The sequence below is a fragment of the Notamacropus eugenii genome, chromosome 5 (genome assembly GCF_028372415.1).
Source record: "Notamacropus eugenii isolate mMacEug1 chromosome 5, mMacEug1.pri_v2, whole genome shotgun sequence".
Lineage (NCBI taxonomy): Eukaryota > Metazoa > Chordata > Mammalia > Diprotodontia > Macropodidae > Notamacropus > Notamacropus eugenii.
The window spans coordinates 353,666,238-353,685,033 of NC_092876.1; the positions used below are offsets into that span (position 1 = coordinate 353,666,238).

The window sequence follows — 18,796 nt, forward strand, 5'->3', positions numbered from 1 at the left end:
TCCTTGTAGAGGCTGTTTTCAGCTTTGAAGAACAGAGAGGAAGGGCTGCCCTCTCTGCAGGCCGTCTGCTTGCGGGCCCTTTACCAGGAGCGATCAAACAGTGCCCGTGCCGCCTGTCATTCAGAAAGGATACCCACGGGCTGGGGGCAGGCCCGGAGTCCCGAGGGCCCTGCACGCACACGTGTGTACGGGGTCACTCAGGCTCCGCTGGGGCCGGGCCCCTGCAGACGTCACCCTGCCCAACGGCCCCCCTGCTCCCGGCTCTGAGGAGGCCCCTGGGGGGGGTGAGGGAGCAGGGGAGGGGGAAGGTCTGTCCATCCAGAGCTGCCCAGGCGGCCCCCCAGGGACCAGGGACCCGGGACCCCTCCCCGCCGTCCGTCCCTGCGGTGACCAGGCAGGTCAGGGGTGGGCCTCCCTCCTTTCCAAGGCCGCTAGCCCTCTGCTGGGGGGTGTGGCGCCCGCCACTGGCCCGCACTGCTCTCTGCGAGGGAAATAAAGCCGGGTGCCCCGACCTCCTCCCCAACCCCCACCGGCCACGCTAAAGCTTGGGGTCCCTTCTTTTCCCAGAGAGAGCTGGAGAAGCAGAGGAGAGCGGAGAGGAACCAGCAGCTCCAGGCGAAGGCCAAGCGCCATCACGAGCAGGCCCTGCTGCGGAGGAGGGGCCTGGAGCCCTGGAAGAGGCTCGTGAGTCAGAGCAAGCGCAACATGGAGGTGAAAGGACGCCGCCCTCGTGCCCGGGCAGCCCCCACCCCCGTCGGGAACCTGGCTCAGGACCCTGACGTCACTGCCGCGGGGGCCCTGACGTCACTGCCGCAGTGTTCCCGACGTCACTGACACAGGGGCTGGGAACTGGGATGGGGAAAGACCAGGGTGGATGGATAGTTAGGAAGACAGACAGAGCCAGAGAGAGAGATAATGGATATATAGGCGGATTGATGGGATGGATGGATGGATGGATGGATGGATGGATGGATGGATGGATGGATGATGGAGAGGCAGAATAGATGGATACAGATAAAAAGATAGATGATAGATTGATATGGATGTCAAGACAGAGGTAGCTAGGGAGATAGATGACACACAAAGCAGATAGCTAACAGACATACCCGCAGAGAGACAGATAGATGATAGATTGATAGAGACAAAGACCTAGAGAGGTTGACAGATAGATATAAAGAGACCATAGAAACAAATACCAATAGATTGTTACAAATACATAGATGGATAGAGATAGATGATAGCTATAGATTATGTGATAGATTTTTTTCCTCATCTAATTTCCCATACATGACACATAAAAAAGATTATTCACTCTTGATCCAGAATATCTTTCTACATGGATCCATATTAAACTCTTGATCAGGAGAGCTTATCCTTTTTTGTATGTCATGGACTCCTCTGGCAGTCTGGTGAAGCATATGGAGCCCTTCTCAAAATAATATTTTTAAAAATTCAGATTTGAAGAAAATGTTAAATTTCAGTCAGGTTGGTGAAAATAAAAATCTATCTGTGTGTGTGCTATACACAAATGAAGATATAGCTGTGTGTATATATACATAAGATGTATCATATATACATACAGCTATATCTTCACTGATATATATTTATGTATCTTTAATTGATATATATCTTTATTTGCTAACCTCTAACTGAAATGTATATATAGATATATCTTTATTTTCACTAACATCTAACTGAAATTTATATATGTATATATATACACACAGATACATAGCTGTATATACATAGATATATCTGTATGTATATATATATCTGTTATAGAGAATTTCAGATATAAATAGATATATAAATATGCACATACAGAGAGATGTCTTTATTTTCACTAACATCTTACTGAAATTTAGCATTTCTTTTCATTATGAATTTTTTAAAAAAGATATTATTCTGAGAAAAGGTCTATATGCTCCACTACGCTGCCAAAGGAGTCCATGACACACACAAAAAAAGGATAAGCTTTCCTGATCAAGAGTATTTTTTTTGCAAGGTAAAGACAAGACATTATAGACATAATGTGAACTCATCTAAAATAAGGCTGCTGGCATTCTTCTCATTCTCATATTGAGTTATATTTGAGCAATGTGACATTCAGTGAAAAAACTAAGTTTTTAAACTAAGATTTCAAAAATTAAATGTGTAGGACTCTTTATAATGGAGGCCTGTAACGTGTACCCAATTGACATTCCTCTTGATGACCAAGTTTGACCAGATTCTCATTAAAATCATTAGTCATTCAGTTGATGAGCATTTATTAAGTGCCCACTGTGTACTGGGCATACAAAGAAAGGCAAAAGACAGTCCCTGCCCTTGAGGAGCTCACCATTTAATGGGGGAGAAAACATTCCAACAAGCTATATGTAGGATAAATTGGAAATAGTCAACAGAGGGAAGGCCCTAGAATTAAGAAAGACTGGAAAAGGCTTCCTGTAGAAGATGGAATTTCAGTGGGGACTTGAAGGAGACCAGGTAAACCAGAAGATGAAATTAAAGAGGGAGAGCATTCCAGGCATGGGGACAGCTGGTAAAAATGCCCTGAGAAAGAGATTGAGGGTCTTATTCAAGCAATGACTAGAAGAACATTGTTACTAGATCAAAATATTGAGGGGGTTAGGTATAAGAAGACTGAAAAGGGGCAGGGGAGGGACAATCATCTAGGTTATAAAGGGCTTTGAACATGAAACAGAGGATTTTCTGTTTGATCCTGGAGGTGATAAAGAGCCACTGGAGTTTATTGAATGGGAGGGGAGACATGGTCAGACTTATACTTCAGAAAAATAACTTTGGCAGCTGGAGTGAGGAGAGACTTGTAACAAGCAGGTCAACCAGCAGGCTATTGCAATAGTATGATGGTGAGGTGATAAGGGTCCTGTTGGGACAAGAGGATGGTAGGCATGACTGGAGAGAGGGCCATATGTGAGATATGACTAGACTTGGCAACAGACTGGATATGTGAGATGAGAGCAAGTGAACATAGAGGATGATATTGAGGTTGCAAATCTGGATGACTGGGAGTATTGTGATGCCCTTGACAATAATGGGAAAGTTTAGAAGAAGAGAGAATTTGGAGAGAAGATAATGAGTTCAGTTTTAGATATGTTAAATTTAAGATGTCTATAAGACATCCAATTCAAGACTGGGACAGTTGGCAATTTGAGACTGGAGGTCAGCTGAAAGGTTAGGGGTGGATAGGTAGATTTGAGAATTATCAGCATAGAGATAATTGAATCCATAGGAGCTGATGAGATCACCAAGAGAAATAGTACAGAGAAAGAGAAGTGAGCCCAGGATAGCACTCTGAGGGATACTCTAGGTTAGCAGACATGACCTGGGTGAAAGTCCAGCAATGGAAAGACTGAGCAGGAGCAGTCAGATTAGCAGGAGAACCAGGAGAGAGATGTAGCACAAGAAGAGAACATCCAGAGAAGAGCTTTCAAGAAAGGTGAAAGCTGAGAAAAGTGCATTGGATTTGGCAATGGAGAGACCACTGGTAACTTTGAAGACAGCAGTTTTGGTTGATTGATGAGGTCAGAAGTCAGAGGGTTAAGAAGAAAGGAGAGGAAGTAGAGGCAGCTATTGTAGATGGCCTTCTCAAAAGAGAGGAGAAATATGGGATAATAGCTACCTGGGATGGATGGAGTGAGGTTTTTTTTTTAAGTTGGGGGACATAGGCATGTTTGTAGTCAGTAGGGATTTGAACTCAGATCTTTTCTGTTCCAAGTATAATGATTCACTGTGCCTGTAATTCTAACTGCAGGTATGTGGTGCAATGGATAGCTCAATGGACTTGGAGTCAGGAAATCTTGAGTTCAGATCCTGCCTCAAACAATCAGTTACACTGTTTGCTTCAGTTTCCTTTTCTGTAAAATGGGGATGATAATAATAGCACCTGCCTCGCAGGGTTTTGTGAGGATCAGATGAGATAATAATTAGAATATGTTTTGCAGACTTTAAAGTATATACTACTTCTGGCTGTGATATTGATTATGATGATAGTTTTGTAGTATAGTTTGAGATCCAGTAATGCTAGCACCAGTTTTTCTCACTTTTCTTCCATTATTTTGAGGTTTTTGACCTTTTGTTTCTCCAAAGGAATTGTATTATTATTCTTCATAGTTCTTGTTATAAAGAAGATGCCAGACTTAATTCCGAAAACTGGTGTCTCAAAATTTCTTTATTGGAAAGGTTGAAATGTGTTCCCCTTTGGTTCTCAAGAAGCAGGCACATCCCCTTAAGAAGAAAGAGTGTGCCAAATATAGAAGAAGCGAGAGCAGGCTTTATAGGTCTAATAATCCTAACTCCTTCCTTCTGGATCAGGATTGGTCCTAATCCTTCCAGGTTACAATCTTCCTTATACGCCTTCACATGTTTCCCTTTCACATGTACTTCCTCCCTCATGTGTCGTGTGTTCTTCTGAGGCTCTGGTTTTTTGTGGGGAGTTTCACGTTATATGCATGAGGTTAATTAAGCATGCACTGTGGTAAGAGAATGGCTGACCATTCATGACACCAAACTGGCTGGGTCTGGTTTGCGGAGGGCCCTCCACTTTATGGTTTCCAGTGCTGCTGACCGGCTGATGACTTTTATCTTATCTGACCAACTTCTGTTTCCCCCAAGACTGAGGACTGATGATTTTAACAATGTGGAAACTTCACTATTTCATATCTCTCACATATCTACTGTGAGAAAGGAGCCCCCAGTGGTGAGAAACATGCTCACCTTAAACAAAGAACAGTACACGTTGTGAAGTCCAGAAAGCTTTTATTGATTTTTATGTTTATTCTCCATGAATGAACAGGTAGCTCCTAGGGTAGCTACAATTATTCAGACCAATGTAAGCCTTCTTATACTGTTCCAAATTAGAATGTCCCACCTCGCCTTCTGTTGTCAAAATGAAGCCTCCTGAACACCTCACTTCACGTTCTCCTCTCTGAGAGGCTTCCCTCAAACAGCTGGTCAAGCCTGCGCACAAGTTTCTGACCTTTTACCTGACTATGCGAGGTCACAGCGTTGATTAGCTGCTATCACGAATATGCTAATCACGTATTAAAGCTACGAGTTTTAACCTTGTGGAAATAGAATTCCTGCTTTTGTTTCCCACAGTTCTGTAAAGTAATCCTGTGCTAGTTTGAGGTGTGGCATTGGATCTCCAAACTAAATTAGGTACTGTCATCATTTTTATTACATTGGCACAGCCCAACCATGAGCAATTAATATTTTTCCAGTTATTGAAATCTTTCTCTTTTTCTGTAAAGAAGGCTTTGTTGTTGTATTTGTTATATACCTCGAAAGACATTTAATAGAATTTCCTTTTCCTTCTCTTTTTAGTGAGTTTTATTATATTTAATATGCAGAAAGGCTGGTTATAATTTGCTTTTAATAAAATTAACCTACCTTTCTAGCCTGAAGAAATCTTTTTGGATCCTGAGTCTTCCATCTATGTTAGCTATCCCTTCCAGCCAAGAAGTATCTGGAAATATAAATCTCTGGACTTGTTGTTCTCTGGTTCTATTCAGTTACAACTTCATTTTGCCTTCTGCTATCAATACTGATATGAATTAAGTTCCTTCAGTAGCAAAAGATCTCACATTTAGATTGCTAAGAGTTAAGTTACTGTTTGCAGACAGCCCAATATCCCCCATCAAATGGCTATCCATAGTGACGGTGGGTAATTCTGAGCCCCAGGTATTAGGAAAGACATTCACTGATAAACCATATGGCAAAGGGTCTTGAGATCATGCCACAAGTCCTAGCCAAAGGAACTGGGGATCCTTTTAGTCAGGGAATGGCTGTCTTCAGTTGTTTTAAGGGCACTCATGTGGAAGAGAATTAGACTAAGGGCAAAACCTGGAGGAAATTGCCAAGAGGCAGATTTAGGTTTGACTGTTTAGAGGAAAGAATTCTAAAAATGAGGATCTATTCAAAAGTCTGCCTGCTGGAGGAAGCAGTGGGCTTCCATATGTTGGAGGTCATCAGTCTACTAGTAGCCTGTGGATTGTGCAGAATGGAGGGTGGGACTGAACCATCTATCTGGTTGCTAAAGTTTCTCCCAACTCTAAAACTGTCATTTCAATAATAACATTTAAATTACAAAGGGTATGGATGGATAATTGGCTCTTTTTCAGCTGTGTCATTGTCAAATAACCAATGAATAAGCATTTCTCCATCACCTTTTGTTTTCCAGGAACTGCACTAGCTGCTAAGAGTACAGATACAAAGAATGATGCAGTCTCTACATTCAGTGAACTTATGTTGTGATGGGGGTGGGGGTAGGGGTGAGACCGTAAGCAGAAATTAAAATAGACACAGCATAAATATAAAGTTGATAAATACATACATATAGATTATAGGTAAACTTGATGTAGTTTGGGACGGAAGGCACTAGCAGCAGGGGCTGGAGGGTGGAACGTTCCAAGGAAAGCAGGGAAAACTTCATGCAGAAGATCATGCCTCAAAGGAAAAGGAGAGTTCTAGAAGGTGGAGGGAAGGTACATAAGTGCATAAGAAATGTAAATTAATTTGGAGTTGATGCCTCCAGAGAAGGACACCCAGATGGTGCCAGCCACTTATACCCAGACTGTTTAAAAAATAGGGTCAAGGAAGCTCTTTGATTACCACATGAATTAATTTTAAGAATAATCTGATTAGTGCATCTTTACATACAAAATGGAGTTGTGGAGGATTTTGCAAAAACAGCATGTGTTTCTAAAAACAAGTTCCTTTTTTTTTTTCCCCAAAATTGTCCAGGTGGCAGAAAGTCATTATTGCTCCACAATTCAGAGGAAATACCTACTGAGGTGGTTCCATTATAACCAAGAACGCCTGGCTGAGAAGAAGGCCCAGGCAGATAAACTTTACTCCCAGATACTGCTTAAGAGAGCGTTTAGGAACTGGTTAGAGGTAAGGCCAAAATGAAAAGGCACTAGAAATACATCAGATGGCTTGACTGCTGTATAATGAAATGAAAAGCAAATAGAATCTAGATTGTGTCTAGTTCATCATGTTCTTCTGGGAATTTTTCACAGATAGAACTAATCCAGACAGTTCAGGCAGACAACATCCAATCCAAATATTACTTTTATATACCAACTTGAGCATAATATTCTTTTTTTGCATAAAAAATGGAAATCCTTGTAACTAATTAAGGTTGACTTAAAAGTCTCATCATTTTAGTCTTCATTCTTAGGTCATTTCTGTTTCTCATTCCTTATCTCTGAATATCCTTATTGTAATCTATTCTTCTTATCCTTGTATGTAACTTGTTCTGTCATTCCATCTTTTAAGACTTTTTTGTGTTCTCATACTCTCTAGGCTTCCTTAGTTTTTGTACATGTCTTGCCCAGGACACTAACTCTTTATTTTCTTTAATTCCTTATCCACTGCATTTATTTTTCTTATTACCATTCCTGGCACTGCTCTCTAGTACAAGGATTGCATTGGTAGAGAGTTCCCTCATGCCTTATACTCGTGCTTCTCAAACTTTTCAGTCTCAGGACCCCTATATATTCTTAAATTGTTGAGGATCCCCCTCTCCAAGGAGTTTTTGTATACGTGGTTTATATGTGTTGATATTTACCATGTTGGGGCAGTTAGGTGGTACAGTGGAAAGAGAGCCACTCTGGGAGTCAGGAAGGTTCTTTGTTCTGGAATTCAAATTTGGTCTCTAACACTTAGTAGCTATCTAACCGTGGGCAAGTCACTTAACCCTATCTGCAAAATGAGCTGGAAAAGGAAATGTCAAACCACTCTAGTATCTTTGCCAAGAAAACCCCAAATGGGTTCAGGAAGATTCAGATATGACTTAAAACCACTATATGAGAAGAAAATGACAAACCACTCCAGTATCTTTGCCAAGAAAATTCCAAATGGGGTCCATGAAGAATCTGACATGACTGAAAGTACTGAACAGCAATTTATAACAGTGGAAATTAAAATGTCTTAATATTTTTATAAAAATAATTTTAATCTTGTGCTACCCTTCCCAAAAGGGTCTTAAAGACCCTTGGAGTCCTCAGACCATGCTTTGAGAACTGCTATCCTGTACTAATGAAGGGTTGACATCTCTCAAATTTATAATTTTAGAGAGTTGCCTAATACAACAAGAGGTTAGGTCACATTTCTCACTGCTGTTCTTCTTTCCACTCTACAGTACAAGGATTCTCTAGCTATTGCAGAAGAAAAAGCAAGAAAATTCAGTGCTGTATTTCTTCAGAAGAACATTTTTATGTCATGGCTTAATATGGTCCGTGAGGAAAAGATTGTTGGTCAGAAGAAGCTTCAGATCGCCATCGAGCACAGTAACAGGTAAGTCTGTCCAGCATTTCAGAAATAGTAACCTTGAACACTTTGCTGTATAGATCGGAATGTACACCATTGATCAGGAGAGCAGAAGAAGGAAAGAGAGAAGCAGGGTAACTGTTCCTAGAATACCTTAGATTTGAATGTTTGGGGCCCATTTTCCCTTCTGCAAAATGGATTTCTTATCTTCTCCACAGGAGACAGTGGTAGGATGCTATGAGCTGACATAAATGGAAAAGGAAGGTTACAGAAGTCTAAGCAGATGCTATTAACTATTATTGTTGCTGTTATATGACTATTTATTACAAAGAAATGCCTTTATCCTACATCGTCAGGTAACGAGTGGATAACCAGGTGGCCTTGGGGCCAGGAAGACCCAAGCTCCAGTCCTACATATCCATCCCTAGCTTTGTGACCCTGGGCAGATCACTTCACCTTCCGGTGCTCTCTCTCAATCATAAATGTTTATTAAGCACCTGCTGTGGGCCAGGCAGAGAAGAGTGCTGACCTATGTTGGGAGAGGGACTTCCTTACACTAATGAAAACACAGGGCCTATCCCCGTACCATCATGGAGGGAGTAAATTCTTTGGAACTGAAACCTACCCTTTTAAGTGTCAAAACTTTAATTTTAACCATCTTTGATGAAAATCTTTTAAATGGAGTAAACGTTTCCTGGCCTCTTTATACAGAAGACTCTGAATAGTTTTACCCTCCCTCAGGATCATCATTATGAACATTAATGATTTTACTGTGCTTTAACACCTGTTTCTGGTCACCTATCAGAGCCTGGAGGTTGTAGGGTATAGTCCAACATGGTTGTGGGGGAGGGAAGAGGAAAAGATGAGGATTCTGTCTGGAGGGCAGGCAGTGTGAGCTTTGGGCGGGAAAGCCAAGTAACCAGCTGTGTCTTAAAAAAAAAAAAGAATAAATAGATTTTTGGACATCTGTTTTAACTGTTTCAGAAGACTTTTTCTCCTTCTAATTGGGGAAGAGCTGCCTTCTAGATAATGAGATTACCAGATCAATGTCCTCTGAGATGTTCAGCAATCATATGGTTCATTATCTAAACATCATAAGACTATTTTTCTGGGAAAATATTTGCTTACGCCAAATTGAAAAGTTGACGTAAAGTATCCCTTTGACACAACACCCAAGTTCCCATCTCTTGTTTCTCTCCCAGCCACACATCCTCAAGCATACCAGGGTGAAAAATACCCTGGATTAGGATTCAGGCCTAGACTGTAGTCCTGTGACTTTGGTTGGAAAGGCTCTTCATCTTTCTGGCCTCACTTCCCTCTTCCCTTTCAAATGATGGGGTTGCATGCTTTCATCTCCATCATTTTGTGCTTGTTCCTCAGGGAACCATCCACACTTCTGTGCACCCTCACAGCTGGATGATATTGAGAGTGTAGCCTTGTGAATGTTTCAGAGTCACCTTGTAGGTCGTCAGCATTGGTGGGGATGGGTTCAGCAGGGACATCCATATGATCTGCCAGAGGAACAGCCTCTTGGGAGGCAAACTCAGGACAGTCTACCAGTGGAGGCAGCCAGTATGTATTTTCAGAAGGCATGGTATTTGCAGGGCACAGCTCTGATACCCTAACTGTTATATTTAAGAGGGATTTCAAATTAACAAGATAACAATATACTGACATTCTGTGCTGCTTCATTACTCTGTTCTATAGACAGTTGATAATCTCAGTCCCTTCAGCTTTGCTGTAATAGAACAGTGTGGACTAGTATGAAGGATTGAGTGTGCTGAGAATTGAGGGGAAACTCTCATCCTTGGTCTTTAATTTGCAAGAACGTGCCGAAAAACAGTTTGATGGTGTTCTGCGGAGTGTCATGTTATTTATCTGTACCTCTTCCAGATCATCCTATACATCTTCTATTTTTACACGCTAGCACCAAAGGCCAGTAGAACCTTTCTCATAATATCAGCAGTATTATTTTGAAGTTCTGTAATTAGAATTCAGGCTCCAGTCTACTCTGCTCAGTTGTACTGGTTTCACATTAACTTGGCTAGTAAAATAAAACAGGCTAGTAAAATAAAATATAAGGTAATTTTTATAACACTGCTTTTCTAACCAGAAACACACACTCTAATAGAAATAAGTATATCTCATTTAATGTAAAGCACTGTTTTAGGTATTGTAGAGGGAATAAAAGAAGTCTAAGATATGGTCCCAACCATCTAAGAGCTTAGAGTTTCATCAGAAAAGGAGATATAGTATAACTGTACATAGGTATGGTTAAAAAGCAGTCCAGGGCTAAATGCCAAATGAGTATTATTAAGAGTAAGTGCATCATGAGAAGGAAACAAATCACTTCCATCTAAAGTAGTCAAGGTAGGCTTAATGGAGATGCTATTAATGAATAGAATTCCCATAAGTCGAGAGGAGAAAGGAGGGTAATTCCTGGCAGGGAGAAATAGTATCAATACATATATGTGGAGGCAGCCAAACACTACATATGTTTGAGGTTCAGTGGGAATGCTGCTTTGCTGGAGTGAAGGGATTATATAGGAGAGCAAGGTAAGATAAGATTGGGAAGGGACACATCAAGTCAGGTCTTAAATGCCCACAAAGGAGCTTTGGACTTTATCCTGTAAGCATTGGGCAACCAGGAAAGGTTTAGAGGAGGAGTTTAGTCAGGTGGTGGTAGTGAGTAGGAGGTGTTCAGGGGGACAACTTAAATTATTGCAACAATCTGGATGCAAAATGCAAGAGAAGGTTATGACAATATTTTCTCTGGCAGAAACAGGAGAGATGTAAAAGATTTGACAGTACTTGCTAACAGTGAATATGGCAGGATGAGGCAGAGAGAAAGAAATTCTGACTGAGATTTAGAACTGGGATGTTTAATTAAATCATGGTACTATTAACAGAAATAAAAAAGCCAGTAAGGGGAGCATTTTGAGACAATATGTTCAGTTTTGTACCTGACCCAGAATAGGAACCATGTACACATGCCTCATCTTCTGTCCTAGATTTTAAGCTCCTAGAGGTAGGAGAGTGTCATTTTAAATTTTTATATCTCTTCACTTTCTGCATTTTTCTTTTGGATTGGTCCTATGATTTCTTCAGCTAAGAAACTTCCCTGAGTGGAAATTCCCCTCACCAGTGTAAATAAGCCCTTGCTCTGCAATTTACAGTACAGATTTAAAGAATTGCCTAGGGGGAGGGGGGAAAGGGGGCACTCAGTAAAAAAACCAAACAAACCAACAAACCTTTGTTAGGCATCAGGCACAGTGCTAGGAAGCTGGGGATACCAAAACGGGCAAAAGACGCTTTAATGAAGGAGACAACAAGCAAGCAGGAACCAGAGTACCCCAAAAAACTGAAACCCCAAAAGACTGAGCTCGAGGCTAATTACAGATAATTAGCCAGAGACAAACTTCCCTTATGCATTTTTTCTGGCTTTGTCCCCAACCAATTTTTATGGATTTCCTGGAAATTCACTTCTTCAAATTGAAATTCAATTCCTTCTTGACCCCTTTGTCAATGACACAAGGAAGATTATGAGGGGTAAGGACACTCGGCCCAAGCATTGGCATCGAAGTTCAATCATGTCACCTCTCTTCTCAGTAAATTCCAGTGGCTTTCTATTGTTTCCAGAAACAAATGCAAAATGCCCTTCATAACCTAGCCCCCTCCTGCCTTTCCAGTCTTCTTACACCTTACTCCCTGGCATGTGCTCTTCATGCAAGTGACCCTGGCTTCCTGGCTTTTTCACAAACAAGACGCGCCATCTCTTGGCTCCAGACCTTTTTCCTGACTGTCCTCCATGCCTAAAATGCTCTCCTTCCTCTGCTCCAACCACCAACTCTCTGACTTCCTTTAAATCCCAGTTAAAATCCCTTCTTTACCAGAAGCCTTACCAACACTTCTTGACTCCTTCCTTCTGTTAATTATTTTCCTTTTTTATCCTGTATATAGCTTGCCTTGTAGATACTTGTTTGCATGTTTAGGTTATAAGCTCCTTGAGGACAGGGACTGTCTTTTGACTCTTTTTGTATCCAAAAGTACTTAATAAAAATGTTGATTAATCGATTGGAGTCGCACAGTCTGGGCACCAGCTTTGCCACCTCGTACTTTATAAGGTTTGGGGCAAGTCCTTTATGTTCTCAGCCCAAGGGTACTTATCTGCAGAATGAGGATTTGAGCCTTCCATATAAGAGACCTACAAAGAGAGGAGAATGAGAGGAGCCAAAGGGAGAGAGAAGAAAGGAGCATAAAAGAGCGAAGACAGAGCCTTTTCTTTTTCTAAATCCTTTACTTTGTGTAAGCTAGCTTTGAGGTGAGTGGGTTTGCTGGTTCAAGACCAGAGATGCTTGAACAAACTGTGGCTTGGCCCCATAGTGATTGGGCCTTTTCTGACATTTTTTATGGAGGACTCATGGTTCTGGAATTTAACCCAGAACTAAAAAAAAAAATTCTTTTTGATTACATACTTAATAAACATCAACAAACATAAACATTTCAATCTATAAAGGAAAAGCAGGGATTTTGTATGAAACTCTACATTTGTGTTATATAATTTGTTTTTCATAACATGCACATCTTAAAGGTTTTGTTTCTTGTTTTTATAAATGTAGTTTAACATGGTAGTCCCAGCAAGAGTTGACTTGCTTCTTGGGAACCCTTTTGAACTACCTCCCGCTCCCTTCTGTATATTTTTGTAATGTTTCATTGTCCCTTTTTTCTTCCTTCTTTTTTAGTATCATTATGACTACCTAGCTCTACCCTTTAAAAAAGAAAAACTCTCCCTAATAACAAATACGTATAGTTTTGCAAAACAAATTTATACATGGACCATGTCTGAAAGTTTATGTCTGATGTTTATGTCTTCTTCCCCCATCGCCTCCCTGCCAAGAAGAGAAGCATACTTCATCATCAGTTGTCTGGAGTCACGATTAATCATTGCATTGATAAAAGTTTAAAAGTTTCTCATAGTTTTTCTTTACAGTAATTCAGTCACATAAAATATTTCTCCTGTTTCTGTTCACTTCATTCTGTATAGTTCACACAGTTATTCCAGGTTCCTCTAAATCTGTCCCTTTCATTCTTTCTTACATGTATATTTCATTACATTCATTTACCATAATTTTAGTCATTCTCCAGTTAAGGGGAGCAATCACTTTTTTTTCCAGTTATTTGCTATAATAAAATGTTTTTGTACATACAGGTTTTTTCCCTCTGATTTTTTTTTGTGTGTGGCATATGCCTGATGGTACTACTGCTCTGTCAAAAGTTATGCAGAGGAATATAACTGTGCTATAAGAAATGATGAACAGGGTGATTTCAGAAAAATCTGAAAAGACCTATATGAACTGATGCAAAGTGAAGTAAGCAGAACCAGGAGAACATTGTACACAATAACAGCCAATACTGTATGATGATCAATTGTGAATGACTTAGCTATTCTAAGCAAGTGATCCAAGACAGTTTCAAAGAACTCATAATGAAAAATGCTGTCCACCTCCAGAGAAAGAACTCAAGGAGTCTGAATACAGATCGAAGCATACTATTTTTCACTTTCTGTATTTCTTTGTGTTTTGTCTCCTTTGGGTCTGTTTCTTCTTTTATAACATGACTAATATAGCAATATATTTTACATGATTGAACAGGTGTAGCCTATATCAAATTGTTTACTGTCTCAGGGAGGAGGAGGTAAGGGAGGGAAGAGAAAATTTGGAACTCAAAATATTTTGAAAATAAATGTTAAAAATTGTCTTTACATGTAAGTCTTTATATAAAAGTTTCATTAAAAGTATGCAGAGTTTAGTAAATTTTGCAGTATACTTCCAAATTATTTTTTAGAGTGGTTGAACAATTTCACCAATCTATGAACAATTCATTTGGGGACCTATCAAAATCACATTCCTTCAAAAAGTGGCATTTTCTTGGTAATTTTTACCAGCCCATTTAGCTCATATCCTTTGACCACTTATCTATTTTGGAACATCTTTTCTTCTATGCACATATTTTTTATGCACATATACACAAAATTTATGCACATATGTGCATAAATTCCACAATATATATTTTGGATATCAGGTGTCTATCAGAAAAACCTGCTGTGAAGATTTTTCCCCATTAACTTTTTCTTCTAACTGCATTGATTTCCTTTGTACAAAAACATCTTTTATATATGTAATCAAAATTGCCCATCTTAATCTCCTATGACTTTCGCTATCCCCTCTTTGGTCAAGAATGTTTCCCCTATTCATAATTATAAAAGAGAACTCCTCACCTACTCTTTTTAATTTGTTTATGATAAGACTCTTTGTATCTAGATCTCCTGTCTAGTTGAAGCTTATTGTGTAGTGTCTAGTATGAGATGTTAATCCAAACCTAATTCTGCCAGACTACTGTTTTCCAGTTTTCCTGAGTTTTTAATAGTAAATCCTTCCCAAGTAAGGTAAAAGTCCTTGGGTTTATCAAACACAATGTTACCATGTTTGCTTTGGGATCTTGCATATCTAATCTGTTCCAGTGACCAACCTTTATACTTTTTAACCCATCCCAATAGTTTTGTGACTACTGCTGTGTAGTATCAGCTGAGGTCTGGTTCTGATAGGCACCCTTCTTCCCCCTTTCCATCATATATTGATAGCTAAACTCCTTGATATTCTGCATATACAATATCTAGTTGTTTTGAATGGAATTTCTTTTCCTATCTCTTCCTGATAGATTTTACAGGTAATAGAAAAAGAGGCCAATTATTTTATAGGTTTATTTTATATCATGCTACTTAAGTTACTGCTTCAGTTAATTTTTAATTGACTCTCTAGGGTTCTCTAAGTAAACCAACCATCTATCTCTTTTTTGTCTATGCCTATTCCTTCAATTTATTTTTCTCATCTTATTGCCAACGTGAGCATTTCTAGAATTCTGTCAAATAATAATGTTGATAGCAGACAATCCTTACTGACCCCTGATTGTATTGGAAAGACCTCTGGTGTTTCTCCCATTCAGATAATGCCAGCTTTTGGTTTTAGATAATTATTTACAATATTAAGAAAAAGTCCATTTATTCCAGTGTCCTTTAATTTTTTTTAACAGAAGTTGGTGGTGTACTGTTGTGAGAAAATTGCTTTGTAATATGTAAAATGTCATATATTTCCTTCTCCATAAAATCATACCTGATGTTCCTTCCGCCTTAACCACTACCATCACCCCCCAACCAAGCTGAAAGTGACTGCTGCTTCTACAAATCTCAGAGCATTTTGTCCACACATCTTCCATACAGACAGAATGTCAGACCGTAAAACTCATATGGTCCAAAGCATTTCATTTGACATATGAATGAAGTAGAAACTTGAAACCAGGTTATTCTATTCTAATCATTTATCCCTCTATGACAGATTGGAAGTTCCTCTGAGGGCAGGATCAAGTATGTCATTCATCTTTGTATCCTGACAATCTAGCCCAGGGTCTTGTCAGTGCATATATGGCAAATGCTTGATAGCCAAATTCAACAAATGTTGATTGGTGCATGTTGGAATGAAAACGAATACATGTTTCCTTTCAAGTGATGGTGGAAATGCCTGGATGATAAGAATGCATTCCTGGAATTTCTAGAAAAAGAGAGAGTACTAATATAATAAAAATGACAATACTACTTAAATTTAATTTTCAGACTTAGTGCCATACCAAAGGATCAAAGGGTTACTTTATAGATTAAACTACAGAACATAATTCGTCTGGAGAAATAAAAGGTCAAAGGTCAAGAATCTCACGAGAAATAATGAAAAGAGTGAAGAGAGGTTCTAGCAATACCAGACCTCAGACTATACCGCAAAGAGAGGGGAAGGAAATAAGCATTTACATAGTAGTGTCTACTGTGTGCCAGCCACGTACTGAGAGCTTTGCAAATATTATCTCATTGGATCCTCACAAAAACCTTGCCAGGCAGTTGCTATTATTTTCCCCATTTTACAGTTGAGGAAAACGAAGCAGAAAGAGGTTAAATAATTTGCCCAGGGCGCCCACAGCAAGTATCTGAGGTCATATTTGAACTCAGGTCTTCCTGATTCTTATCTATTGCCCCCACCTAAATGCCTACCAAGGAGAAATCACCAAAAATTATCTGGTATTGATTAAAAAAATCAAAAAGTTGATCAGTGGGATGAAGTAAATAAATAAGACTCAGAAGAAATAGTGTATAGTAGCATAACAAAATTGCTAGGACAACTGGAAAGCAATCTCACAGAAATGAGATTTAGATCATCATCTCATCTACAATAAGCTCCAAATGGATACATTGCCTAAATCTAAAAGGTCTTATCACAAACAGATTAGAGAAACATAACCTTTCACAACTATGGATTGGGGAGAATTCCTGACCAAAGGATAAAGATTATCATAAAAGAGAAAAATGGATTATTTTGATTACATAAAATTGAAATTTTTGTACGAAAAACCCAATGCAATTAGAATTAAAAGAAAGACAAGTAGTTTATTGGGAAAAGAGATAGGAGAATTGTAAAGATTTTGGTGTAAATGAATATGTGGTCTTATGGGGTCTAACTTTTCATTTTCCTTTTGCATATTCCTTAGAGTCTTTCAAATGAGTAATGTCTCAAGTCACCATGTCCCACCACCATGGCACAACTTCATCAGAAGCCTCTTTATTTAAGAAAGAATTAACTTAGGAGATACTGTAGGCCTTCAGGGGTCAGGGGGCACCATTCAAATTCCCTGTACCTCTCTCTGTGGAAAAGACAACCTTATGATACTGGAATATAGTAGAGATATCCTGAAAGCCCATATGATAATAAGCACTTATTCCCATGGAAAGAGACCCTCAGCTTCAAAGCCAGATAGTTTACACTTCCATTTTCCCTGAGTAAAAAGTTGTTTAGTTTTAGTTTTGGGGGGTTTTTTGTCTTTGGGATTACTGGAATGATTCTCCTTTGAGATTAGATTTTAGAATTCCAGTTGCGTGCTGGATCCAACTCCCTGAATAGACATGATGAGAACCTACTGATAACTATGAGTGCCTATCAACGAAACTTCACTGTTCTGTGACTATTTCTCACTCGAGTCTTAGAAAGTGGTCCTCTTCTGCTGTACCATTACCAGAGGCTGCTGTAATGCAGGAGCCAAGGACTTTCATGTACTTAGTGCTAACCAGAACCAAGGTCTGACCTCAACTTGCACTTTGCTTTGTACTCTTTTTGCCCATATGCGTATTAAGGTACGTTTGGCTGTGCTGTTTTCTGCCCCTACCAGGCTACAAGCTTCATGAGAGAAAAGTGTTTTGTCTAAACCAGGGGTGGGAAGCCTGCGGCTTCAAAGCCACATGTTCCTTCTAGGTCCTTAAGTGCAGCTTTTTGAGTGCGTCTAAGTTTTACAGAACAAATCCTTTCATTAAGGGGATTTGTTCTATGAAGTTTGCATTCAGTCAAAGGGCTGCACTTGAGGACCTAGAGGGCCACAAGTGGTCTCAATGCCACAGGTTCCCCAACCCTGATTTAAAGTCTGGATCTTCCACACCCCCTAGGGTAATGCTTTATACGAAGCAGGTACTGGACAATTGGAAAGGGATGTTCTGTCCAAGGAGTTTGTTATAAATGAGTCTCACTCATGGAGGTAGTGTTATATTTTTAAAGTCTGCAAAGTACTTCTTAATTAACCTTTTCCTTTGTGTTTTGCTTTCTCTGTTTCTTAAAGAGGAATTCTTTCAACCGTGTTTCAGACATGGAAAAAACTTCCAAAACTTATGAAAGAAGAAAAATTAAAGGAAGAAAGGAGGGAGGAACTCCGCAAGAAAGTAACTGAAATCCTTCCAGACTTCAGGACTGTGAGCTCGGTGTAAAGATGAGCCGGAGCAGAGATGTTAGGCTCAGTCATCTTACAGATGAACAACTCAGTGCCAGGGAGAATTCTCATTGGCCCCTAAGGCTTGTTTAGATGTTATTACTTAATTTGTTTGCCAGAAATTATTTGGAGCAAAGGATGACTTGGAAACATTCTGGGATCTTAAATTTTCCTCCTTGATTTCTGCTACATTGCTAATAAAAGGAGCTTGCCAGAACCTTTACCACAAAGGGGTCACTCCATGGCAACAGAATTTCATAAGCTCTAGGTCATATAAATTCACTTCCCATGATCACTTGGAACCACTCTTTACCTGCAGACTGCCTGATTTTATTATAACACTCTGAGCACATGAAGAAAAAAATAAGCCTTGATAATCTGACAAAGTATGTTGTAACACAACCCTCCCTATAAATAAAGTATTTCTGGAATGGTAGTACTGAACACTGTCTTAAGAGGTTGACAATTACCCTTGTAGCAGGTTAGTGTCAAGAGAAGGGACATTTTCCCATATCCTTTAAAGATGCCTGATAATAGGCGATCATGGCATTCATCGAAAGGTGTTATTTGTAGCAGAGTAAAAGTATTTTCCATGAAGATTTTCTCTCCATCTCATGGTGAAAGAGACGCATGAAACTGCCTTCAGTGCAACTTG

General features: G+C 39.6%; 1 protein-coding gene across 2 annotated transcripts in view; it reads left to right on the top strand.

Annotated features, from left to right (window-relative positions):
* The window catches only part of CCDC191 (coiled-coil domain containing 191), a 104,550-nt gene extending 85,973 nt beyond the window's left edge, over nt 1-18,577 (top strand). For both annotated transcript variants that reach the window (XM_072613950.1, XM_072613949.1), the window contains 4 exons: nt 568-711; nt 6,763-6,915; nt 8,165-8,319; nt 17,995-18,577. In XM_072613950.1, coding sequence (XP_072470051.1) covers nt 568-711; nt 6,763-6,915; nt 8,165-8,319; nt 17,995-18,139 — 597 coding nt within the window. In that variant the 3' untranslated portion in view covers nt 18,140-18,577. The remainder of the gene's footprint in view (nt 1-567; nt 712-6,762; nt 6,916-8,164; nt 8,320-17,994) is intronic.
* The last annotated feature ends 219 nt before the right edge of the window (nt 18,578-18,796 follow it).